The 23,154-nt window shown below is 33.9% G+C and overlaps 4 protein-coding genes, 2 long non-coding RNA genes and 1 other non-coding gene across 8 annotated transcripts; 3 read left to right on the top strand and 4 right to left on the bottom strand.

Annotated features, from left to right (window-relative positions):
* Window positions 1-19: 19 nt before the first annotated feature.
* On the top strand, window positions 20-2,971 carry Mlh1 (mutL homolog 1). The gene is made up of 8 exons (NM_001161485.1): window positions 20-235; window positions 313-376; window positions 438-637; window positions 719-1,149; window positions 1,222-2,122; window positions 2,203-2,266; window positions 2,343-2,541; window positions 2,608-2,971. The coding sequence occupies exons 1-8, from the start codon at window positions 123-125 to the stop codon at window positions 2,892-2,894; spliced, it is 2,259 nt and encodes a 752-aa protein (NP_001154957.1). The 5' UTR covers window positions 20-122; the 3' UTR covers window positions 2,895-2,971.
* On the bottom strand, window positions 2,708-4,648 carry LOC100115704 (grpE protein homolog 1, mitochondrial). Of its 2 annotated transcripts, none has more exons than XM_001608230.6 (3): window positions 4,378-4,648; window positions 3,426-3,924; window positions 2,708-3,344 (listed from the first exon to the last, which is right to left on the bottom strand). In XM_001608230.6, the coding sequence occupies exons 1-3, from the start codon at window positions 4,464-4,466 to the stop codon at window positions 3,237-3,239; spliced, it is 696 nt and encodes a 231-aa protein (XP_001608280.1). In that variant the 5' UTR covers window positions 4,467-4,648; the 3' UTR covers window positions 2,708-3,236. The 2 variants fall into 2 exon arrangements, with proteins under 2 accessions (XP_001608280.1, XP_008215875.1); XM_008217653.4 differs by lacking the exon at window positions 4,378-4,648 and adding an exon at window positions 4,286-4,339.
* On the top strand, window positions 4,525-7,050 carry LOC100124198 (ribose-5-phosphate isomerase). The gene is made up of 7 exons (XM_001608043.4): window positions 4,525-4,616; window positions 4,705-5,287; window positions 5,369-5,429; window positions 5,877-5,992; window positions 6,097-6,230; window positions 6,325-6,466; window positions 6,588-7,050. Exons 2-7 carry the CDS (start codon window positions 5,045-5,047, stop codon window positions 6,774-6,776), a joined length of 885 nt encoding a protein of 294 aa, XP_001608093.2. The 5' UTR covers window positions 4,525-4,616; window positions 4,705-5,044; the 3' UTR covers window positions 6,777-7,050.
* An 850-nt stretch (window positions 7,051-7,900) lies between these two features.
* TRNAK-UUU lies at window positions 7,901-7,973 on the bottom strand. Its single transcript has one exon. It is a non-coding gene; the product is annotated as a tRNA-Lys (tRNA).
* Window positions 7,974-8,101: 128 nt separating this feature from the next.
* On the bottom strand, window positions 8,102-8,645 carry LOC116417734. The gene is made up of 2 exons (XR_004228002.1): window positions 8,448-8,645; window positions 8,102-8,373 (listed from the first exon to the last, which is right to left on the bottom strand). It is a non-coding gene; the product is annotated as an uncharacterized LOC116417734 (long non-coding RNA).
* Window positions 8,646-12,476: 3,831 nt separating this feature from the next.
* On the top strand, window positions 12,477-22,022 carry LOC100678749. Its single transcript, XM_003424542.4, has 3 exons — window positions 12,477-12,743; window positions 18,894-19,008; window positions 20,411-22,022. The coding sequence occupies exons 1-3, from the start codon at window positions 12,738-12,740 to the stop codon at window positions 20,632-20,634; spliced, it is 345 nt and encodes a 114-aa protein (XP_003424590.1). The 5' UTR covers window positions 12,477-12,737; the 3' UTR covers window positions 20,635-22,022.
* On the bottom strand, window positions 20,818-23,044 carry LOC116738617. The gene is made up of 2 exons (XR_004345087.1): window positions 22,577-23,044; window positions 20,818-22,249 (listed from the first exon to the last, which is right to left on the bottom strand). It is a non-coding gene; the product is annotated as an uncharacterized LOC116738617 (long non-coding RNA).
* Between the last annotated feature and the right edge of the window lie 110 nt (window positions 23,045-23,154).

Below are 23,154 nucleotides of genomic sequence, written 5' to 3'. Positions count from 1 at the left end.
CGCGCGCAGGCGCAGAAATAAACTTACTCAGTACTCACTGCATGCATTGAACAAATGTTGCGATATAACACTAAGTTTTGGCGCACGTAAACAAAAATTACAGGTCAGCGAATAAAAACAAAATGACAACTCCGAGGAAAATAAGAAAACTCGACGAGACTGTCGTCAATCGCATTGCTGCGGGTGAAATTATCCAGAGGCCGGCGAATGCTTTAAAAGAGCTGATTGAAAATAGGTAATGTATCGCAATAACACACGTAGTACAACCATCACGATTGTAAGTTTTGTTACTAAACGTTTTGTATTATTTAGTCTTGATGCCAAAGCAACAAATATTCAAGTATCCGTAAAGGAAGGAGGAATGAAACTTTTGCAGGTTTTTAAAAACTTATTATAATATATTATAACGATATTAATAAAGAATGAATGAATTTTAGATTCAAGACAATGGCACTGGCATCCGCAAAGATGATTTGGACATTGTATGCGAACGTTTCACAACCAGTAAGCTACAAACATTTGATGATCTCAAGTCTATTTCAACTTTTGGTTTTCGAGGTGAAGCTTTAGCTAGTATTAGTCATGTTGCTCATCTTACAATAACAACTAAGACAGCAAATGAAAAGTGTGCTTATAAGTAATAGCCTTTTTTCTACTTAAAATTTAAATAAAATATATTATGACTATTTATAATAACGATTTGCTTGTTTAATTCAAGAGCATCATACTTGGATGGTAAGTTGAAGGAACCTCCAACACGTTGCGCTGGTAATCAAGGAACAATAATCACTGTTGAAAATTTATTTTATAATGTTGCAACACGCAGAAAAGCTTTAAATAGTCCTTCTGAAGAATTATCAAAAATAAATGAAGTTGTTACCAGATATGCTGTTCACAATCCTAGTGTAGGATTTACTTTGAAGAAGTATGGTGAAGCAGCAAATCTTGTTCGTACTCCACATTCATCAACAAACATCAATAATATTCGTCTTCTTTTTGGAAACAACATTGCTAAAGAACTATTAGAAGTTAAATTAGACGATGCTAGATACAAATTCAAATTACATGCACTTGTGACAAATGCAAATTATTCTGGTAAAAGAATGATGCTTTTATTATTCATCAATCATCGTTTGGTTGATTCCTCTGGTAATTTCTTATCTATTTAATTTAATTCCTACATCTTTTACACAACAAATTAAAGAAATATTATATTTCCAGCAATAAAAAAGACTCTTGAGGATATATACTCTGTATATCTGCCAAAAAAGGCCCATCCTTGGTGTTACATTTCTTTGGAGATAGAGCCTCAAAACGTCGACGTCAATGTGCATCCAACAAAATATGAAGTACGATTTCTTCATGAAGAAGCGATTATTGAAAAAATAAAAATCAGTCTTGATGAAAAACTTGCATCAAATGATGCATCAAGAACATTTTACATTCAAGCCAAACTTCCACAAGTTAATATTACAGAGGAAGTTCTTGAAGAAAATTTGCCTGGTACTCAAGAACAGGCAGATAAAGACAAAACGAAAAAAGTTCACCCAAAAGATATGATTAGAACAAGTTCATCAGATCAAAAACTGGATAAGTTCAACTTTACTATCAACAAAAATGATTTGGAGAATCCTGAGACTGAAAAAAATAAAATATGTGATAATGAAACAATGGAAAAAGAAGCTTGCAAAGATAAGGATCCATCAGATATTTCAACTGATAGCAAGGATGCTTCAAGTACTTCAGATAATCCTAAGTATCTTTTTGATACTTCAAATGCGACGAATCAAAGTGAAGTTACTGATAAAACAGACAATAAAGAACATAAATCTAAATCAGAATCGTTAGAAAAAAAGGCTGAAAATCACCAAAGTTCTCAAATAAATAAAAATTCAGATAAACAAGAAACACCTGTTGGATTCAAGTCCTATTCAGTAAACGAAATTCAAGTAGAAACAAAATTGTTAAGTATATTAACTTTGCGGAAAGAAGTTGAAGATAATTTTCATGAGGGATTACGCGAAAGCCTATCCAATTTAATTTTCGTTGGTTGCGTTGATGACTGCTCAGCTCTAATACAAAGTGGAGTAAAGTTATACATGTGTAATACTCAAAAACTTGTGTAAGTTATAAAACTATGCTATTTTTTCTATCAGTTCCTTATTTGAAATATTACATTAATTTCTTATTTGTTTATTAAAGTGAAGAGCTTTTTTATCAAATCATGTTGTATGATTTTGCTAATTATGGAGTTATCAAGTTCTCAGTAAGTAAAGTATTGATTGACTATTCGATTAGTCTGAGTAAAAGTTATAACAAAGTCAAAATTATGTTCTACCTAGGAACCAATACCAATCTACGAGCTTGCATTATTAGGACTTGAGCATAAAGAGGCTGGATGGTCACAAGAAGACGGTGATAAAAAAGAACTTGCAATGAATGTAAAAGAACTGTTACTGGAAAAAGCTGATATGCTGAAACAATATTTTTCAATTTATATCGATAAAAATGGCAATCTTAAGTCTTTACCATACATATTAGGTAATTAAAATTATTCAAAATCATATTTTTCTAAATCAAATAATTAATGCTCTTGAATACTTTCAGAGAAATACTTTCCTTCACCAGGTGAGCTTCCTTTATACATTTTAAGGTTGTCAACTGAAGTGAATTGGAGTAAAGAAAAGCCATGTTTTCGTGCCATATGTCGAGAAACTGCAAGATTTTATTCTAAAGTAGATACAGCAATTGATTCATGGAAATCTATAACTGAACATGTACTGTACAATACAATTAAGGAAAGTCTTTTACCTCCACCACACTTCTTACATGACTCAACGATTCTAGAAATAGCTAGTTTACCTAATTTGTATAAAGTTTTTGAGCGTTGTTAAACAGTATTTAATAAACCATAGATATGTAACTTATATTTTTTTACAAACCGTTTAAATAAATAAACATTGAATAATCACTTGATGATTGCTATTTTATTAAAAAAAAATCAATTTTTGTAATACCTGTTAACATTCAGTATTTATTTAATCTTATATTTTATAACAAATAAAATTTAACTTGTAATGTACAGAATTAAACATCCCCAATGCTAAATCAGACATATTTTTAAAATGAATATATCTTAATATTTGTATGGGATATGGATTTGTGATAAAGTTAGATTCTTAAAAAAAAGATTTTTTTATATAAGTTCTCATTCTAATGAAAACAAATCATAACTTTTATCCCTTTGCAACACCAACCAATGCGGGTCGAACTATTCTTTCGTGTAATTTGTAGCCAACTTTTGAGACAACAACCACTGTTCCGGGTTTCTTGCCTTCAACCTCCTGTAATTTAGAAACCAAGCTTAGACTGAATCATATTCAAAATTGTCCATGAAAAAATTGAAAATCAAGTGGTGATCATACCTGTTGGAATAAAGCTTCATGTTGATTGGGGTCAAACTTCTCATCCAGAGGATTGAGAGAAATCAAGCCATGTTTCTTGAACACTTTGTGCAATTGTGCTTCTGTCATGATTAAGCCTTCGTAAAGACTTTTGAGATGAGGATTCCTTTCAGAAATTTCGTCTTTTGGTACACTTTCTGTTGCTTTCCCTAATATGTCAGCAACATCTAACAAATCTTTGCAAAATCCTTGTATTCCAAAAAGTTTAGCATCTTCAATTTGTTTCATGAGCCGTACTCTTAAATTTTCACTGTCTGCTAGCGCTCTTTTGTATTTATCGTCTAACTGTGAGTATTTTTCTTTCAATTCAGTTAAATCTTTATTCAGCAGTTCAATTTCAGACTTCAGTTTCTTTTCATTTTCAGATAAAGATTGCTCCGCACTTTCACTTTTAGGTTCTTCAGCGGTTGTTCCAAAGTTTTTTCTCAGTGAAACAAATGACTGGGAATACCTCGCAGGTCTGCAAATAAATAATTTCAATAAATTTTTTTTGCTCACTCAAAAATTAAAATATAAATACTTATTTTTAAAGTAAAACTTTATTGTTTCAGAAAGGTTACTTATAAAATTAGATTTGTAAACAAAACATTATTCAATTAATCAGTGTTAATGCAATTTCGTCATGTGCAATACAACAAATTTCACGTCTTGTGTAACCTTAAAAATGCGGAAAAAATTGCCAAGAGAAAATCTATTCTTCCACCAATTACACAACGCAAGTTTGATAAAATATAAACAATCAAAAATTGTCAAAAATCAAACTTATTCAACGTTGAAATGAATTTCCATCTGAGATAAGGACCTGTTAGGTAACACTTAACCTAAAACTCATGACTATTCGTACTCGAACGTCTATCCAAACGATTATTTGACTGATGCTGCCCGAAATTCCGACGCGGAAAAAACGAATTACCTGAGTGCAAGGGTTTTGCCATTGTGGTAAACATTTTCCACAGCGATACGTGCAAATTTCATTGCAACCGGCATAGCGAGCGACGTCATGTTTCTCGTCTTAGCTCAGCTTCGTTCAACGCACGCGGATGACGACGGGCCAACTGATCGGATCGGATCAAAAACCACGAGGGACGAGATTTATGCGCTGACGAAACACGAGATCGACGTCGCGAAACGAAAACTCGAAATTCATTTAAAGTACGGCTTCTTCCTTACCGTAGGCCGATAATGAAGAAGCTTCACCAAATAAGGCATGCTGTTATCTTAAATTTCATAAATCTTATAGCTGATAGCATCATAAGACATCATCTCTATACGCAATGCGGATTGCAGAGGTAAGAAATTTTGGCGCGCTGATATGGGGAGGGGATTTCCGAGAAGAGGGTGTGCGATCGCCGTACGCCCGTACCCCCCGCTTGCATTTTCTGTTCAGTGGCGCCCTCCGAGCACAACAGTTTCGACATCGACAACAAGATCGTGAAAAAATTCAGTACATTCGTCTTCGTTGCGCAGCCGCGGTGTCGTCGCGAGCACGTGTAGCCGGTTTACATATACGTACACGAATACTAATATATTTTAACCAGTAAGTCGCGAGTGTGTAGTGTCAGTGTGCCAAGAAGAATATTATGAACTTTGTACGTCACGGAATTATCATTCCGGTGGCGCGTTTCGCAACGCTTTGTGAGATAAAGTCGGCGGCCGCGTTGCTTCTCGGAAATTCGGCGGTAGAGGCTCGTCGACCAGTTTTTCGGGGATTCAAAGAAGCTGCAGTTGTTTCGAATCATCAGCGTGGGATAAACATGTCGAAGAGCACGTTGGAGAGCGCGAAAAAAATCGCGGCGTACAAAGCCGTGGACGAGTATGTAAAGGTAATAATTAATGACTTTTCAATTTTTCAAATGGAATTTTGTTACTCTTATAAGTACTTATGACTATGTTCTTTTGTTTAGGACAACAGTGTTATTGGGATTGGTAGTGGGTCAACTATTGTTTACGCCGTCCAGAGGTTAGGTAAGTGGATTAGTTAATTTTACGATAATTTATGTTTGTCGATCGGTGTTTTCTTGTGCCAGCGTTTATTTTACGTAAAAAGATCTGATTCCCGGAATTATTTGGTTTTGGTAATACCATGTGATAAGTATGCGGATTTACAAGCCGTATTTTTTAAAAATCTGTGATATTTTATGAAAACCTTTTTCTTTCACACTACTTTGTGTGCAAACGTTAAATCATTATTAAATTTTTATTTATAAATGGATTTATGCTACCAAATTTATGTTTTGTTTAGAAAGTAAAATATATATATAGAATCTTATATTTTACTTCATAGAAACATCATGGTTAAAATATGCAAACATCTGTAAAGTATTGTGAATAATTAATTGTAAGCTATGTCTGTGCTTATCATTGAATCAACTGTCACATTGGCACTTTTTCTACTAATTTAATTATCTATAGCTGAACGTGTGAAAGAAGAAAAACTCAATGTAGTTTGTGTACCTACCTCATTTCAAGCTCGCCAGCTTATTATTAACAATCATTTAAGTTTAGGAGATTTAGAAACTCACCCTCAGGTAAATTTATTTATTCTATTTTATTTCTTTTCGTTGTCCATACTTAGTAATTTGTTACAAGTTTTAGGCAAAAGAAACATTTGTTATCTTACATATATTTTTAGTTGGATTTTGCTATTGATGGTGCTGATGAAGTTGACTGTGATCTTAATCTTATCAAGGGAGGTGGAGGTTGCTTATTACAAGAAAAAATTGTAGCCTCTTGTACCGATACTTTGGTTATTATAGCAGATTACACGTATGTATTTTTTTAAATGAATTTCTATAAAAGAAATTTTTTAAATATGGCATAACATAGTATTTTATGATGAATAATTAAATATTTTTTATAGAAAAAATTCGCAAAAACTTGGTGAGCAGTACAAAAAAGGTCTTCCTTTGGAAGTAGTCCCTATGGCCTATGTTCCTATAAGAAGAAAAGTAGAAGAAGATTTTGGAGGCAGTGTTAAATTGAGAATGGCAGTAGCTAAAGCAGTAAGTTATTATTTAATTAATTACATATTGCTTTATATTATTTAATAAAAATATATGAAATGCCCATTAAATGTATGATTACCTTATCTATTTACAGTATATTTAATTTAATATATTTCAGGGTCCAGTGGTGACTGACAATGGCAATTTTATTTTGGATTGGCAATTTCCTGACAATGTCAAGGACTGGCCTGCTGTGAATCAAAAACTTTTGTCAATTCCTGGTTTAGTTGAAACTGGTCTATTTGTTAATATGGCGAAAAAAGTATTCTTTGGAATGCCTGATGGTAGCATTAAAGAACAAGTGTAATTAAGATAATCTATTGAAAAAATTAATTTCATAAAGACTACATAGTTTATATTTTTATAATGCAATTTTTAGAATTATATTCATGACTTAATTATCAATCTGTAATATGATCTGATAATTAGAATTAAGGTTGACTATAATATCACAAAAGAGAACGTCATTTATGTAGTTTTTGTACGTGCCATACATTACTTGTTTTATAAATGTTCATGTTTATATTTATGAAATTAATGTGAAACCCGACAATGAAAAATATATCAACAGTTTTATGAAATCTAACTTGTTTTAATTTTGGTTATTCCTGTAAATACATTTCATAACATAATTACTTGCTTCGCTCGTACGCACACTCTAAACCTAAAGTTGAAAATCAGGAAGTGAAAAGATTAAAACCTACATTTTAAACTTTAAAAGTATTTAAAAGTAAATGGTATCCTCATAGAGAATTAATTGATGGATTTTAATCTTTATGCAAATCAATTCTACAGATGTACACTTAATTGTAATGCTATCATTTTGAGGATATTAATCACTTTTTAATATTCATAAAGTTTAATATGTAGGTTTTAATCTTTTCACTTCCTGATTTTCAACTTTAGGTTTATAGTGCAAACATCTATACAAGGCTAAAATCACATTCTTGCACCAGTTTAAATAAACTAATTTGATTCATCAAGATATAAAACATAGAATCGAACGATTCAAAGTTTTCGATTGAGAATTCAAATTTATTTAAATAATAAATTTATTCAAGATTATAATTGTTTAGAACCTAATATTTATGTGATTAAATAACATACTAAAATCACATAAAAATGTTTCATGAAGCTAAAGTATTTCAATTTTTTTAATACATGATAAAACGTTCGAAATTTATACATAACAAACTGGTCACAAATCACATATAAAAATTAGATGAAGAAGTACGTAATTTTTATATATCACAAAATATTTTTACCAGGGCAATGCTATATTAAACAACTACGTAAAAACAATCACAATTTGTGTACAACAATTGAATGATGAACCTAACTATAAAAAATTTCAAAAACTTGGCAACAATATGACTCAATAAACTTCTAGAAATGTATTCTAACTTTTGTAAACGAAAATGCAAAAAAATACGCCCGAACAGGGACTCGAACCCTGGACCCTCAGATTAAAAGTCTGATGCTCTACCGACTGAGCTATCCGGGCGCCTGGCAAACTGGGCTCTTTTGTCCAAGAAGTTATAAAATACCAATATTTAAAGAGAAAAAAAGAAATTTTTTGCATTAATTTTTTTCTCTTTCTAAATAGCGAAAAGAGAAAAAAACAGTACAAAAAACCTTTAATATATAGCTAGAGGTATAGCACACAAGTATATTTCGAGGTACCACTTATCGCCACAAGGTGCGCTTCGATCGTACAGAAATCTAAATTACCGCATACTCGCTTCTCAACATACATGTATCTAAATGTATACGGACTTCGAAAGCTTAAAATGTCAAGTTCATGAGAAGACATGTTTTGTGACATGTTCAAGGTCATGTTTTGTGCCCTGTTTCATGGACAACATTTAAGTATTCAGCAAACATCGATCGCTGATCTCTATGAGCTAAAAACATTTCAAAAGTATTATAAACAGAATAATTTCTTAAAGTAATTTATTATTTATGTTTTTTACTGTACTTAACCCATGCTTGTCCCCTTAAATCTCATTAAGGGCTCTCGAGCATATCGCTATAGATGTATAGTGAGGGACGAAAGCGACCGTCTATATTAGCAAAGTACTTTAAAAAAAAAACTACTACGCGTAGAACTTTGAAAAAAGTAAACGATCTTGTTTGATATGCGCTTTGTGCGCGAAAGCAAGCTGAAATGTCTCCATGAGCTAGAAAATGAATAACAAGTCATTTAAAATTACCTGTCTATATGAGCTGTCAAAGCGCGTAACCTTGCTGCTATGGCAATAAATTGACATATACATATAAAGATCGGATAGCTCTGATAACGTATTTTTTAACTATTTTTTTAAAATGTTTTATTTTTTGGAGGCATTTCAACGTGCTTCCGCGCACAAAGCGCACATCAAACAATTTCATATATTTTTTTAAAAGATCTTAGGTGAAATAGTTTTTTCAAAAGTATACATCGCAAAAAAAGACGATTTCCTCGTTTATTATATATCTATAGCGGTATGCTCGAGGGCCCTTAACTTTACATGATAATTGTTGTGGCCATATAAGTAATACATTAAAAGTTATTGCAAACATGCAAAACGCAACAGTAGCTGATGCATTAATCTTTCTTGATTGCAATAATTATCTCTGATGATTATGTAAATACTATTATAACTATTAAGATATTGTTTGATTAGACGCAGCGTATTATTTCTTTCTCTCATTTCTGCTTTTTACGGCATATATAGCGATGTTCTTTATGATCCCCCGAGAAAATTTCTTAAATTTTAGATCTTCCTCGTCATGGTAAAGAAATATGGTAAAATCATAATTTACACAGAGTATTTTCGTACGATGGTTGGTTTCTTATTTATGCACGAAAAGAGTGAGAGATAACAAAAGCTTTCAAGCAATTTTTGGTATGTAAAGTTATTCTGGTCTTTTGATATTTTTCTGTTCTTTTAAAGATATTTGATATTTTTCCTTTTCAACATGATAGACATATCATCGATATGTTTGAATATCTTGCATCTTCTTCGCTTTAGAAACGCGGCTGCTTAAAAATGTATGCAGTCGAGCTTTTGCTCTTGCTATGTTTTCACATTATTTTATTTTATAAAGCTGATTTATTGTGTCGTTATAGCGATTTAGATTACAAATTATTTTTGCCAAACTGGCAACTACAATAAATAATTTCCATATTCTAAAGAATGCTCTAAAAGACTTTAATTAATCAATTCTTAAGTTGATTGTTACAGTTGCTTGCGTCAATGCACGCATTGCTAATATAGCGATAAATAATAAAATCGAGGGCGTTTTCTCTCTGTTGATGTTTTGCAACCCGCGGAATCTAGTGAACCATTATAATGATGCTAAAAGAAAGGGGTGAGCTCGGGCTGAGTCACTAGAAGTAGTATTAGCTACTGTTTCTTGCGGGCACCTCTCAGCGGGCTCTGATGCACGAACCCTGTAAGAGCAGGTACCCCCAGCTGCTCCCGTGTCGTGATTTACACAGGCCATTTCGCTTCCGGGCGTCGACGATCATTGGACTCGTCGATCAGTTGGATGACCTCCTTCTTAGCCATGCCTTGTTTTCTACGACACTCTATTTTGCCGCAGCATAAACATCTGCATGTTTGTCTGCCACAGCCGCCGCGTGGGAATTCGCACGAGATATCGCTCTTTTCGTAAGATTATTGAGCGCTCTCAGCGTTGGGGGATAAGGTGAAACTCTCTTTAGATATAGAAAAATAGCATTTGTTGTTTATCGAGGGTGTATTTTTAGAATTGCAGCATATAAGAGTTCTTAGATTGTAACACGTTGTAATAGTAAGCAATCGACTACTTATATTTGAGCCAAATACGTAATCTGTCTGAAATGTATAAATACATATCAGATTCCATGCACATTCATTACGTGAATATATTGAAAATTATAAATAAAACTGCAATAATCACTTTGGTGATATTCAATTTATTACAAGTGATTCCGGAAATAAGATTTCGTTATAAATGAATATTCTGTTCAATCAATTAAATCGGTTGAAAAGTGTAACAATTTATATCACACACACACACACATTGCTTTCGAACGCAAATTACAGTACTCAATAAATTTTACAATAGCAATCGTTATATCAATAAAACTGTTACACACTTAAGGAGTTTCATTTTATATTCGCTTAGAATGCAATAAAATGAATAAAATAAAAGATTTTTACGATCACTAAATAAATTGCTTTGTTAAATGTACCCCAGAGAGGAAAACTTTCTTATATGGATCATAGGAAATTTTCCTTACTTTACTCTGAAGTTATTTCCCATACGCTTTATACGTTGCTATATGTATGCCAATTTAATTTTTTAAGTAATCTTTATTTATTCTAGATTAAACATTAATTTAAACATACTGTGATACTTTTGAGGGTTTCGCCATTTTTCATAGATGATATAGTATACTCGTGAAAGATTGACGGCCTAAAAACATCTGAAATTCAGCGTGTATGAACAGAATTTCGTTTAAAATGACTTAAGTTTTAGTACACCTTTTTAATACGTTATTTTATAATACTTATATGGGAGGACGGGGCTAATTCTGTACTAGAGGCGATTTTGTATTTTAGTATCTTTTCTCATATATGTGCAAATTTTTATCCAACACTTAAAAGGTATTTTCAATTTAATAGACAAACGTGATCTTACGACAGCAACTTTATTGCTACCCCAACATATCTGCTATAAACAAAAGATATGATTAGCTCCATATCCTCCGCCTATATCAGTTAAGCATTCATTTGAATATTACAGATTAATGAGTTAAATGAGATAAAAGAATAAGAATTTGATAAAAAATTTAGATTCCGTGTAACAATTTTTGTTATGTATGAGAAATATTATATTATGTAATGTAATTTTATTTGTGTTATTGGGGGTAGTTTAGCTGTTTACCTACATAGTGCCATTCCATCAATTATTGTCTTTATTTTGTATACATTTTTTTTAATTTAAACTTTTTAGAACGGAAAGAAAAATACTTTGAAATTTTTTTAGAAATTGCAAACTCAGGAAACAAAATTCATTTCATACTTCGAAAAATGAGCAGTAAGAAATTTTTCTACTTTGATGTTTGATATAGATTAATTATTGGACTGTCGAAAATTCGAATATGTTAAAACCCTAATAAAGTACTAAAAGCTCATTTCTCGAACGTAATACAAGAATTTTCAGGCTTTGAGAGACGACATTTTACTACTAATGTATTGGCTGCGGTTAAATTTGATTTTACTCATCAGAGCACGTGCGACCTCAACAAGAAGAAAAGGTGTCCAGTACTAGCGTAATGGACACTTGTGCGCAAAGGCTTAATTACAAATGCAATAGAGTTCGGTCAAAATTATTGAAATAATTTTAATATAATAATCAAACTTTTTCTAGAATATTTTTTACATTCTGATCGGAGATCTGTACTACTATCTTTAGTATTTTTTGATTTGAAAAACTAACGCGTTAGTACGAGAATCCTGCGATACTTTCAAAGTTTTGCATATTTACGAAACATGCCTATTTTTAAGAAAATAGAACATAAATTATTTACAAAAATCAGCATAGCAACACCAACAAAAAAGTTATGTAGCCGAAGTCTTTAAAATTGTCCGAATCCCATTAGACCCAGGAAAAAAAGAAATCCTTATCGTCATAAATATTGCAACGCCAGATCGCTCCTTTACCCTCGAAGCGTCAAAAAAATTGAAAACTTTTTCAAAAGAGTCATTGAAATTCAATCAGATCCTCGTACCTCCGCGTGCGTGAACTTCAGCCTTAAATAGCGTCCTCTCAATCGTCTTCCCTCCTTCTCCATATACCTGCCTTCTCGCCCTCAATAAACAAACAACATGACGACGCCTCTCGCCATAACACGAGAGCCGTACTCGAATTGAGATCGTCAATCGAGTCCGTGTAGGCGACGAGGATACGCACGTATACGTAGATGCCTATAATGTAGATATCGAGAGGGAGAATTTTGAGAGAAAGAGAGAGCTATAGCGCGAGTAAGCGTGCGCGCGATCACTCCTTCGCGCAGGACGTGCAAAATTCTGGCGCGTCGGCGCGACGCAGTCCTGAGTACGGGGGTGGGAGTCACTATTAGAAGCCAGAGTACCCTTATCCCCGTCAATTTCAATTCTGCCCGCGAGAGATTCGAAACCGGACATCGAGTGATCTCGCTCTTCTGCTGCTGCTGCTGCTATTGCCGCTCCTTCTACTGCTGCTAATCGCTCTTGAGGCTTCACAAAAGTTTGCCATGAAGGTTAGTGATACATATGAGCCTTGTGCGTGAATCACGAATAATGTAATTGTTTTTACGTATAACTATTTTGAAAATCTTGCGCACCCCATCTTCCGATACGATTTACAAGAAATGAGTAGTAGATAATCTTTGCACGAATACAGCTTGTCGCCTGAGCATAGCGAAAGTGACAAAAGTACGAGTGCGAAAAAAAACCTACCCAGCACGTGTATCGTATACTATTTTTTGATACTGTAGTGCGCCAAGTTACATTCTTAAATGCATGAAGTCAGTTTTAAGCACGCTCCGGCTTCTAGTGCGAGAATCCAGCATTTTGCACTCTCTAAGCATCAAGGAGAAATCAAGCTTAGCCCACAGGGTTCTAAGAAAAAATGTTTATCGAAATATCAGTTATGTTCTAATTTGAAAGCAGTGGTTTAGAAAACTTTGATTAAAAAATTATTACTGCAGTTTTAAACATTTTCCATTCAGATGGTCAAATCTTTTTGTATATTGAACTGAAAAATTGACTCACTTTCAAAGTAAACAGTTTCCCGGTAGAGAAAGTATGTGTGCACCACTATGTGTGCATCGTCAGGTTTATTGATTAAGAATAAACAGCAAACAGTGTGTAACAGTGCACATTAGAATATTTTTTCGTGATTATAGGCACAATTTTTTACGACAATCTTTTACTTTGCAATCGATTTCACCTATTGTTATAAAAGCTAAAATTGATTTTCGGAATACATTAAGTGATCAATGTAGAAAAAAAGATTCGAGCAAGAAAAATAAAAATCCCGCTGAGTAATATTCTGTAAATGGAAAATCTATATCTACATAAGTGCCAAAAGTAGTAGCGTCATAGATTTACGCCCGGAAAATCTACAAGTCTACATAATAAATGGACGCTGATATATCCAATTTATGGATATGTGTGATCACGTGCATGGAAGATTTTATCAGATTTTTATCCTCTACTACACTTGTTGTGATCTAGTAGTGACCATTCCCGAAAATGCATCAAAATATTAATGTTGTTACGAAATCACATGTTTATTGTTATTATATGGCTACTGAAAATATCCATATTATTATTAGAATAAATTTTAATATTATTAATCCAGAGTCAATTTATCAATTTAGAAAAATGGTACATTAATACATTATTCCATATGAAATTCAATAAAACGTTCGACGTTTTTATCGTTTGAACATCAGTATCTTAAAGACTTCGATATTTTCTAATAAGTTTTTTAAACTCAATCCATCAATCCGAGAAAGAGATTAAAAAATACTTTTCGATTAACCTTCAATGTGGGTCGCAATGATGTGTCATCCTTCTTGTACGCCAAAGCCATAAAAGATATATTATACATATGTAATTCACGTGGCATGGGGTGAGGGGCGACGACCAATGCATTCCATTTCATAGCTAAATGCGAAATCAATCGCACTTACGATTTTACAAATCGAAGTGAATTCCGGCAGGTATGTACAGGAGATGAATCGGTTGAATAAGTATTGTAAATTTTCTTTTTTTTCCGAATGAAATCCCGATGTAATAGTTAAGCAAAAATTATATTATTTTATGTTGGCATATGATGCGTGTTACTCATATGTTTTAAGGCACATATGTTACTTACTTTCGTATAATTTTTCAATCAAAATAAATTTTGTTGTTTATTTATTTACAAAAAACAAGTTAATGCCAAAACTATGTCATGCAGTTTCAGTACATTACTTTTTCATACGATTAATATAATGCGTTCTACCCCATACCTTATGGGAGCTTTTATCCAGATAAACGTAACTCTATTTCTACAGCGTCTATGTTTGATGGATGGTGTATTGAAATATTTTCCCTTTATAAAATGAATTTATTAAAATTAAAATAATATATTAAATAGTTAAAAAGTGTATTAATAATTGAATTAACTTCTTAATACTTTTCAAACGTTATTTTGTCATACTATATTTCTCAAATTATAGTCTGTGGAAAAGTTAATATAATTTTTTATAGTACGAGCGGCATAATCTCTTAATACTATACTAGGGGTGCAATAATCAGAATATGATAATTCGGCATTCCCATCGTTACCCGCCAACTTTCCTCTATGCTTTTTGGAAATCTATTTCCCATGTAAAATATCCACGCATACATAGATATACGGGTGCGTATAACGTATTTATCTTAATGAATGATAACAGTGTAGCCGATCATTTCGTTATATAAACGTCTAGATTTAAGCTTATTTGAAATAAAATATCACTAAGAAACTCTCGCACAGCGAAGAAGAAACGATTTCCGAGCTATCGTGACGAGTATCTACCCCTGAAGCGTTGTCCACCGTCAGTTGGCTGGTTTGTATACTAAAACGAATTTCATGGCGATCAAGCTTCACCCACTTTCGCGTCATCACAGATTGAACGTCTTTATGGGACGCGCATAGACCGATCGAGCGATTTTTTGTTGTGTAAACTTTCTTCCGTGGCAACGATACACGTAAACCATGAAGAAAGATTGTCTTCTACGCGAGAACATTCGCTCATGAATTCAAGATCAGATATGGATTTAATGTTATTGCCGTATCTCTTTTACAATTATTCTGGAGGTTTACATTCGCTTTTATGTCAGATAACAACGAGATCAGTGCTGCGAAAATGTATATATGATGCGAAAGACGCTTATATTTCTGTGGCGTCGATATACCTACACCAACGCACGCACTGAACTGATACATGTGTAAGTCGGAAAAAGTTTTATTTAAACATTATTTCTATACAAAATTAAAATACTTTTATGTATAGGTACGTACGTACTTAAGAAGATTATATACGAATGATTTCATTCTCGCGAGATTACAGATAATCCGCATTGCTTTATATAAATACATTTTTTTCTTTACACTTTGGAAGTAAGTACACCCCTTTATTTGAAAATAACCAGAGTGATTCCGTTTTAGAATTATACTTTTATGGGTTTTAGTTAATGAGACATAAGGTACTCTAAGATAAAAGATAAGTTCATACTCATATTACTATATCTGCAAAAATTATAAAATTTCTTCTCGCAACTCTTGGATTCTAGAATTAAAAAAATTCAATGTACTATTTTGGTAATTTTCTAAAGAAATAAAGTAATTCTTTTTTGTACATAAAAATAATGACTTTTTACGTAATTACGATTGTGTTCAATATCTACAATTATTAGAGTTATCTTTAATGTTTATTTGTGTAATTTATCTAAAAAAAAGTTTATTTTGTTTATTTTGCCGCCTTCTAACATTAGTCCAATGTTCTATTTACCCTTCTGTATGTCTGTAGCCTTATTTTGCCGCACCACACGTATAGACCTTTGAGTGATTAATGTTTTCTTTGACATCAAATGTGCCGATAAGATTGTCACTTTGAAATTCGTATTAGGAATCTATTAATTTTTAGATACCATAAGTAACGGTAGCAATTAATTCTAGTAAATAAGGTATGGCTCTATTTCAAACACACTTACTTTTCTTTAACAATTTTCATCGAAATTCTCAACGTGTACATGGCATAAAATGTAGCCGTAATCATATGTTCCGTAAAAAAAGGTTAAGAGCCAGCTTACATAGAAGTGTGAAAGAAGTTCATTATGTATGTAGCTTGCAAATCTGCTCAAAGCTCTAAAAACATAGTCAGGGTAGCTCGATTCGGAGTAGAAGATTTCATCAATTTTCTTAAAGGGCAATCCGGGGGAAACTTCCGTAGCGCTAAAATGACGCATAAAGTTTGAAGACCATCGTTATATTCTTTCACGATCCGGTGAAGATACGATTGGCCGTACTAACAACACACGTGATTCAGAAATAGAACTTTCTTCTATACGCAGAGAAAAGATTGTTGTACTGAATGAAAAAATAAAATTTTTTTATTTGCCTATCACGTATGAAGACATTTTTTGATGATTATCGTATGCCTCATATGGTGATAGTCTCGCAACAGAAATTTGTTATACTGATTTGAAAAGTACTTGTTGCATTATTCCTTACAATTTTCAACAATAATAACGTGGACTGTGCGATTGACTTTTACCTTATTTTGATACATTTTATAGACTATATTTTATCTTAAAAAATGGCTCTATAAGAATTTTCTTGCAAGTATTTTATATTATCGCTATATTTATTGATTGCCTCGAAACTCTTGATACATTTACTTTGGCATTTTGCTATTAAACGTGGACTAGCCGTTTTATCCCTTGACAGCTTGTTTTGTGTAAAATCATTATAGAAAAAAAGATTCATCGATTTTTTTTAAACGTTATCCTACTGTCTAATAATATTACTATTATTTATGAAAATTAATACATCTAAGCAAAATCCAAGTCGTCCTTATTAAGTCATTCGTATAAAAATGCATCAGAATATAGAAATGAAACAAAAAACGGACATCGATGACGTAGGGCGATGATACATGGATTATAGTATCGTAAGTTTCGCATTCGCCTGCAAAAGGCTTCAGATTTTACGATTTACGCAGTTCGTTATCCAGCCGGCTGTAATTTGTTCATTCAGTATATTCGTTTTGACATTTCCTTTCTTTTGAATCACACCTTTTTTATTATTCTTTGTATAAGTTTTTATTGTAATATATTATTATTATTTAAAGCGTGATGCTTTTTTTTAGTTCAAAGAATAACGCCGTTTTAATAAAAAAAAACTGCCCCATATATGTAATATCTAGTAGAAGTCTCTTTTCTGTGTGATCCGGTTCTCGCTGGCCCTTTTAATTGGCATAATGCACTGAGAATTATAGAATATGCCCCACTGATTGCCGCATTTCGTGAAGTGACGGTGAAAAGTTAATCTCATTAACTATGAACGTTTGTATTATACAACTCGTTTCTGATAGGTGCAGTCGTTAAAGTAGCTATATCTCCAATCAAATGATGTCGCGTCAAACACTGTTAATGAAATGTCGTGTATTATTATTGATCCGGCAAAAGCAGTGCTTAGGAATTCGATCCTTTTTTCTGATCTCCCACTTTGACTCTAAAACCATTCAATCCTTTTCACAGAAGAGAAGATTTAATTACAAGTTATAACCTCATTCGATGATCGATATAGTTGCAGAAAAATTGAATACTTGACCGTTGTTAGTTTTACAGAAGTAAATATACTCCTTGCAATGCATCAGTCGATGTCAAAATATATAAATCCATGTGGCACTGTACTCATAGAGTCACGTTGTCAGTTCACGGTTCATCAAACTGGAACCCAGAAATACACACGAATTGTAAACTTTCGAGTATCATTAAACCAAGCAGTGAATTATACTGCCTTTGCAGTATAATTCACAGCAGTAGTTGGTGCACTTCAGTGTAAATCATCATCTACTACGGTCACGCGTGTACGATACGAGCTTGCGACTAATGTGAACGTACAACCTCGTCAACCCTTCAATCTTATATACTTCAACTGATGTGCTCGTTCGAACAGAAAATAGGCGGATACTTTTTCGTATGAAAATCGAAACCTCAACTTTATGATATTTATATGTACCTAACTACGAAATATCTTATAGCTGAGTATAATTTCGGCCGAGAATCCGATAGTGTCTTTCGATAATGTCCGATAGTCGCGGCGACTTTTCCTCTCCCCCTCCTGTTCGTGTTACGAAATCGAATACGAGTTCAGTACTCGACCTGAATTATTCATTCAGTGATGCAAATAATTCGTCCGCTGGACGCGAAATCGAAGTTAAAGCTAGACTGTAATGAGAACGCATTTTCTTATATGGGTGTATAGTCTCTTTTTTTTCAACTAACACGTGGCATTTTTAATTGGTACTCTCATACCCTTGTTATCGCAATTTAATATTAGAACTAATACGATTTCGAAACGAAATCTTATCGAACAAAACACTCCTGCCTGAGAAGGTAAACTCAAACTTTTGCTCTCGCAACGGTGCAGTTTACGGGTATTCCTCGAACCGTCTTGTTCACTAACTGCGTTAATATTGTTATGTGGAAATACCCGATACAAACTTTGAGCGGAGAGAAATCGTCAAACTGCGGCTAACGGCGACTGTAAACATAATGCCATTATACAGAGTCGATTTCGAATTTCAATTATTCCGCCGACTCTGCGTTTTTACACCATATAAATATATGCTCTTTTTCCGTTGCAGGTGCTAAAACTCGTTCTTTCCCTGCTGATAATCATCGAGTCCGTGGAAATCGCTCGAGCCGATGATGGACTGGAGATCGTTGCAATGAAACGGCCATTCTGCAATGCATTCACGGGTATGTCAACGTGATTAAATTTATTATAATTATGCTCTCGATAAATCGATTTATCATTTTTGATCGCACCCCGCGCACATCCTGTGTTTTATGTCATTGCGTCACGTAGTTATACGCTCTCCCGCTGTTAAGCTGCATAAGTGCAAAGTTTTAATGAAAATCAGCTATCCCCAATTATGCTGAAGGTAAACACATACACATGCTCGTATGATACGCTCTTTAATTTTCCGGGTCTATATAGGTGTATTCTGCGCAATTTTTGATAATACTGTCGCAGGGATTCTTCTTACATATTCATCGTGAAATGATTAAGTTGTATGAGGAATTCATAAATTCATTCATCATTTGTAATGGTATTAATTTATACTGTATATGATTATCAAATTAGCGACTCGAACGGCTTTTATAAAATTTGTTTGACATCGAATATACGCATATTAATCATGATACGTATGCGCATTTTACGAATTAAAGTTCTGAAATTAGTTCGAGCCGCGTTTCAGTTATTAATTAGTTTTTCACAAGCCGCACTTGTGTACACACACACACATATATGACAAATATATATATATATAAACTTTCAAAGTATAAAGTGCAAGGGGCCTTTTGAATTAAACTCTCGAAGCTATATAATCTGTGCCAATATAATAATAGTTATATAGAAACATGCAGCAAGGCTCGATAAGAGCCCAAGACCCACGTTCTATAGCTTTCCAAAATCAACTTCCAATCATCCTCCAAAATTATTAAGGCAAATTTGGAAAGTTTGTAAAATCAAGCAATAGCTTTGTCGTGTTTGAGTTGTAACGTATATAAGTGCATTTAATATATCTTGCAAGAAATCCGCCCCCCCACGCTTGCGCTTATATATAAACCGTACAACTTATTGGCGGCGTTAAAACGAGCGTAAACGCACGCACGCGTTCGTTGGCGCAGCTTTATAAGAGCTTGTACATATAATGGCCTGTAGAATTAATAAGTCTATATTGTCTTTTTACATATAGTGTGGCCTGTTATTATGGCGGTCATTAAGGCCGCCCGCGACTATGTATACTCGTAGAGGCGATTGTTTGACACGAGCAAACGCAGTAATTTTAACATTTTTTCTTTTAATTTTACAGTGTATAGATACAGCAGGAAACCATATTTTGTTTACCACAAAATATGTCCCTTTTATAAATTTGTAAGAGCGAAGGGATTTTCTAATGTTTAAATTCCCATATATAATGCCTACAGATTCATAACTCGTTATGAGCCAATACCATATACGCACTCGAACTATAGGATATATAATCCTATTATAGCTCGCACTGCAGGCATTACAGCATGCATTACGTGACGCGTAACTCAGAGATATATCTATATATTACACAGTATACTTTGTCTGTCCACAACCCCACAGGCTGCGGCAGAAAGCGCGACCCGTCCTACGCGTCGGGCCTGCAGCTGCCCATTCCACTGTACCGGGCACTGCTGCGGCTGTCCAGTCTGCGCAACGGCGCCGCCGCCGAGGTCAGGATGAGGCAGCGTCCCCTTGGTCTCATCGGGCCGGAGAATCTCGTGCAACTTGGCCCGCAAGCTCCACGTCTGATGGCCGCTCCGGTCGTTGTGCCGAGCCTATATTAAACTATATGCTCTCTCTCTCTCTCTCTCTCTCTCTCTCTCTCTCTCTCTCTCTCTCTCTCTCTCTCTGCTGCGATGTCGTCTCTATACACTCTGTCTCTCTCACTTATTGCGTATTCGTACCTTTGAGTTCTGGATCCAGACGCCTCGGGATGTTTTTTGTTTTCTCGGCTCTCTTGCGCCGAGTTTTTTTTTTTCATTTTCTTGAGCGCGTGGGAGGAGAGGATTGCGAGTCCTGGTATATATCGACGATGCGACGAAATGTCGGATCGTTGTTGTATTCACCGATATATTTATTTATGTGTTTTATGATGATATCGGCTGCTCGAGGATGCTATACTTCGAGTGTGCTTATGGAATGTACAATCGTTTGTATGACGGTTTTGGTTGCGATACTCAAATTGATTGCACGAACCTTTGGTGACCAAGTTTTACGAACAATATTATCAGAGTTTTATTTATTAATTGAATATGTTTGTTTGATGGATAAGGATATAAATGAAAAAGCAATAATTTTTTATTTATAATAGGACTATAATCACGAATCACGTTAAACCTCTGATGAATTCACAGACTCAAATTCGTTGATATGCATATATGTTTTGGACATCAAATGGTTGATAGAATAATGAAAAAACTGACTCGCTATAAATTTGTTTCTTATTTTGGTTCCGATTTGTCAATGGCGGCTAAATAAAATACTCGAGCATAACACCGATCAAAATTAGTTATAAAAAAAAATCAAGTACTACTGTACAACTATACAGACATATTGCTGTTCAAGCGACGCAGATATTACGTATTATCTATATTCTTTAATGAATATGTATATTATATAAACAGAGGCCTTCGATATATCCATTCGTGTATAATTACGAGAATCGATGTACAGGTTTCCGCAACTGTTTATTGTTCCATATATTAAATTATGCTGTATTCGATACTTATCCATTTTTTTAAATCAATTATTATGTAACATGTATGGAAAAATTATTGACTTGAAGTTACAAAATTGGTTAACGTTTAATAAGATGATATATAAATCAATGTAGTATATAGTATGTACATTAAATTTAAAAAAGAAATTATCTGTTCTATATATGACATGTTGAAGATGCGACCTATAGAAAATAATAACGAACAAATTATGATGTTTATCGAAGTGAAAGTATAATTGGTGTTTACGCATTTGATTCATGAAAAATTATCCTTTGACTCATTCGTCATCGAAAAATTTTTTAAGAGCCTCATAAATTATCTGATTTTTTGTACAATGAAATTCTACTCTTGATTTCGAAACATTTATTATGTCCATTTGTTACATATATATTTTATAAATAAAATTACACTTATACTCCTGGAAGATCGTGCTTCATTTCCAGAACGTTATAAAAAAAAAAATAATAATAATGTAAAAAAAAGGACTGTAATATTCATGTAAAATTTGAAAAATAAGATACTGTCTTAAAGGGATTCGCCTTGGGCGTCCTGACGTATTCCTTCCTCTGACTGAAAGGTTGAAATTTCGATTGTATGAAATCCGTCAAATTCTGCTGCAACTTTTCAAGCCGCTCCATAAATGATTTTTCCATGTTCTTGAACGTCTTCATCATTTCTTCTGCAACAGCAGCACAAATAACAGGATAGCGGGTTTAAAATTCACGCGGAAATCAATGCAGTCCGATCGGACAGTCTAATAAACGAGTTAACGCTCTTCTCTATTTAAATGTCGAATCCGCATCAACGCGCAACGTCGTTAAAAGGAAATGAGACGGCTTTGGTCACAATAGAATACACGTGGGCGTTTGGAAAAAAGAAATCAAATTCAACACTATGCTTCGAACGATAATCCGATGTACTCGTGTAACGATTATGCGACTACATGTAACATTGAGATATTTTGAAATTAGAAGTAAAATAATAAATTTTTGTTTCGACTACCCACCTGTTGTGCAGACTCCGTGCAAAATTCTCGATGCCGTCGATTCGGCTTTGGCGACGAATTCCTCCGTCTTTACACTGCAGATTGTGTGCTGCAGCTCCGACGCGACGCTCTCGTTCGAAAAGTGAATGTGCGTTGCTTTTGTTACGTGATCTGAGGAATTATGAAGATTATGATTACTTTGTTCGAATAAAATACTGTAAAATTCGATTAAAGCAAAATATATTGTTCACAAGTCACCATACCATACTTGACAACAGGTCGTTCGGTAACGTCGTTCGGTTGAAAATTCTCTTCGGTGGGAAATTCGATATCGTTGCCCTTAGCTCCGAAAATCGAAAAGACAAAAATCACCGCCACAACGCGATAAGCCTGCATCCTTTGTCTCGAGTTCGTCGCACTCGTCAGAATCGGACTGACTCCGGCGCATCAAAAGAGGAAATCTATTCTCCCGCGGATTTACTCTCTTTTTCGTGCTAAAAATATATTTCGCGGATTTTTTTTTCAAATTCGCGCGCCACCTCATATGCGCATCGAGATATCTCGAAATCTCCGAATTTCTTATTCGGGAACACACGCGC

This window comes from Nasonia vitripennis, chromosome 5, assembly GCF_009193385.2.
Source record: "Nasonia vitripennis strain AsymCx chromosome 5, Nvit_psr_1.1, whole genome shotgun sequence".
NCBI lineage: Eukaryota > Metazoa > Arthropoda > Insecta > Hymenoptera > Pteromalidae > Nasonia > Nasonia vitripennis.
This window is presented reverse-complemented; position numbering and strand designations above follow the sequence as displayed.

What these genes read in the sequence shown, in the direction of transcription:
- Mlh1 (NM_001161485.1), top strand. Translation starts at nt 123, where the DNA reads ATGACAACTCCGAGGAAAATAAGAAAACTCGACGAGACTGTCGTCAAT. An exon ending in AATGAAAAGTGTGCTTATAA is followed by an intron (nt 638 to 718) that starts GTAATAGCCTTT and finishes GTTTAATTCAAG; the next exon opens with AGCATCATACTTGGATGGTA. An exon ending in ATGGAGTTATCAAGTTCTCA is followed by an intron (nt 2,267 to 2,342) that starts GTAAGTAAAGTA and finishes TGTTCTACCTAG; the next exon opens with GAACCAATACCAATCTACGA.
- LOC100115704 (XM_001608230.6), bottom strand. Translation starts at nt 4,466, where the DNA reads ATGACGTCGCTCGCTATGCCGGTTGCAATGAAATTTGCACGTATCGCT. An exon ending in GGCAAAACCCTTGCACTCAG is followed by an intron (nt 3,925 to 4,377) that starts GTAATTCGTTTT and finishes ATTTATTTGCAG; the next exon opens with ACCTGCGAGGTATTCCCAGT. An exon ending in ATGAAGCTTTATTCCAACAG is followed by an intron (nt 3,345 to 3,425) that starts GTATGATCACCA and finishes TCTAAATTACAG; the next exon opens with GAGGTTGAAGGCAAGAAACC.
- LOC100124198 (XM_001608043.4), top strand. Translation starts at nt 5,045, where the DNA reads ATGAACTTTGTACGTCACGGAATTATCATTCCGGTGGCGCGTTTCGCA. An exon ending in CCGTGGACGAGTATGTAAAG is followed by an intron (nt 5,288 to 5,368) that starts GTAATAATTAAT and finishes TCTTTTGTTTAG; the next exon opens with GACAACAGTGTTATTGGGAT. An exon ending in TTACGCCGTCCAGAGGTTAG is followed by an intron (nt 5,430 to 5,876) that starts GTAAGTGGATTA and finishes AATTATCTATAG; the next exon opens with CTGAACGTGTGAAAGAAGAA.
- LOC100678749 (XM_003424542.4), top strand. An exon ending in ATTCTGCAATGCATTCACGG is followed by an intron (nt 19,009 to 20,410) that starts GTATGTCAACGT and finishes ACAACCCCACAG; the next exon opens with GCTGCGGCAGAAAGCGCGAC.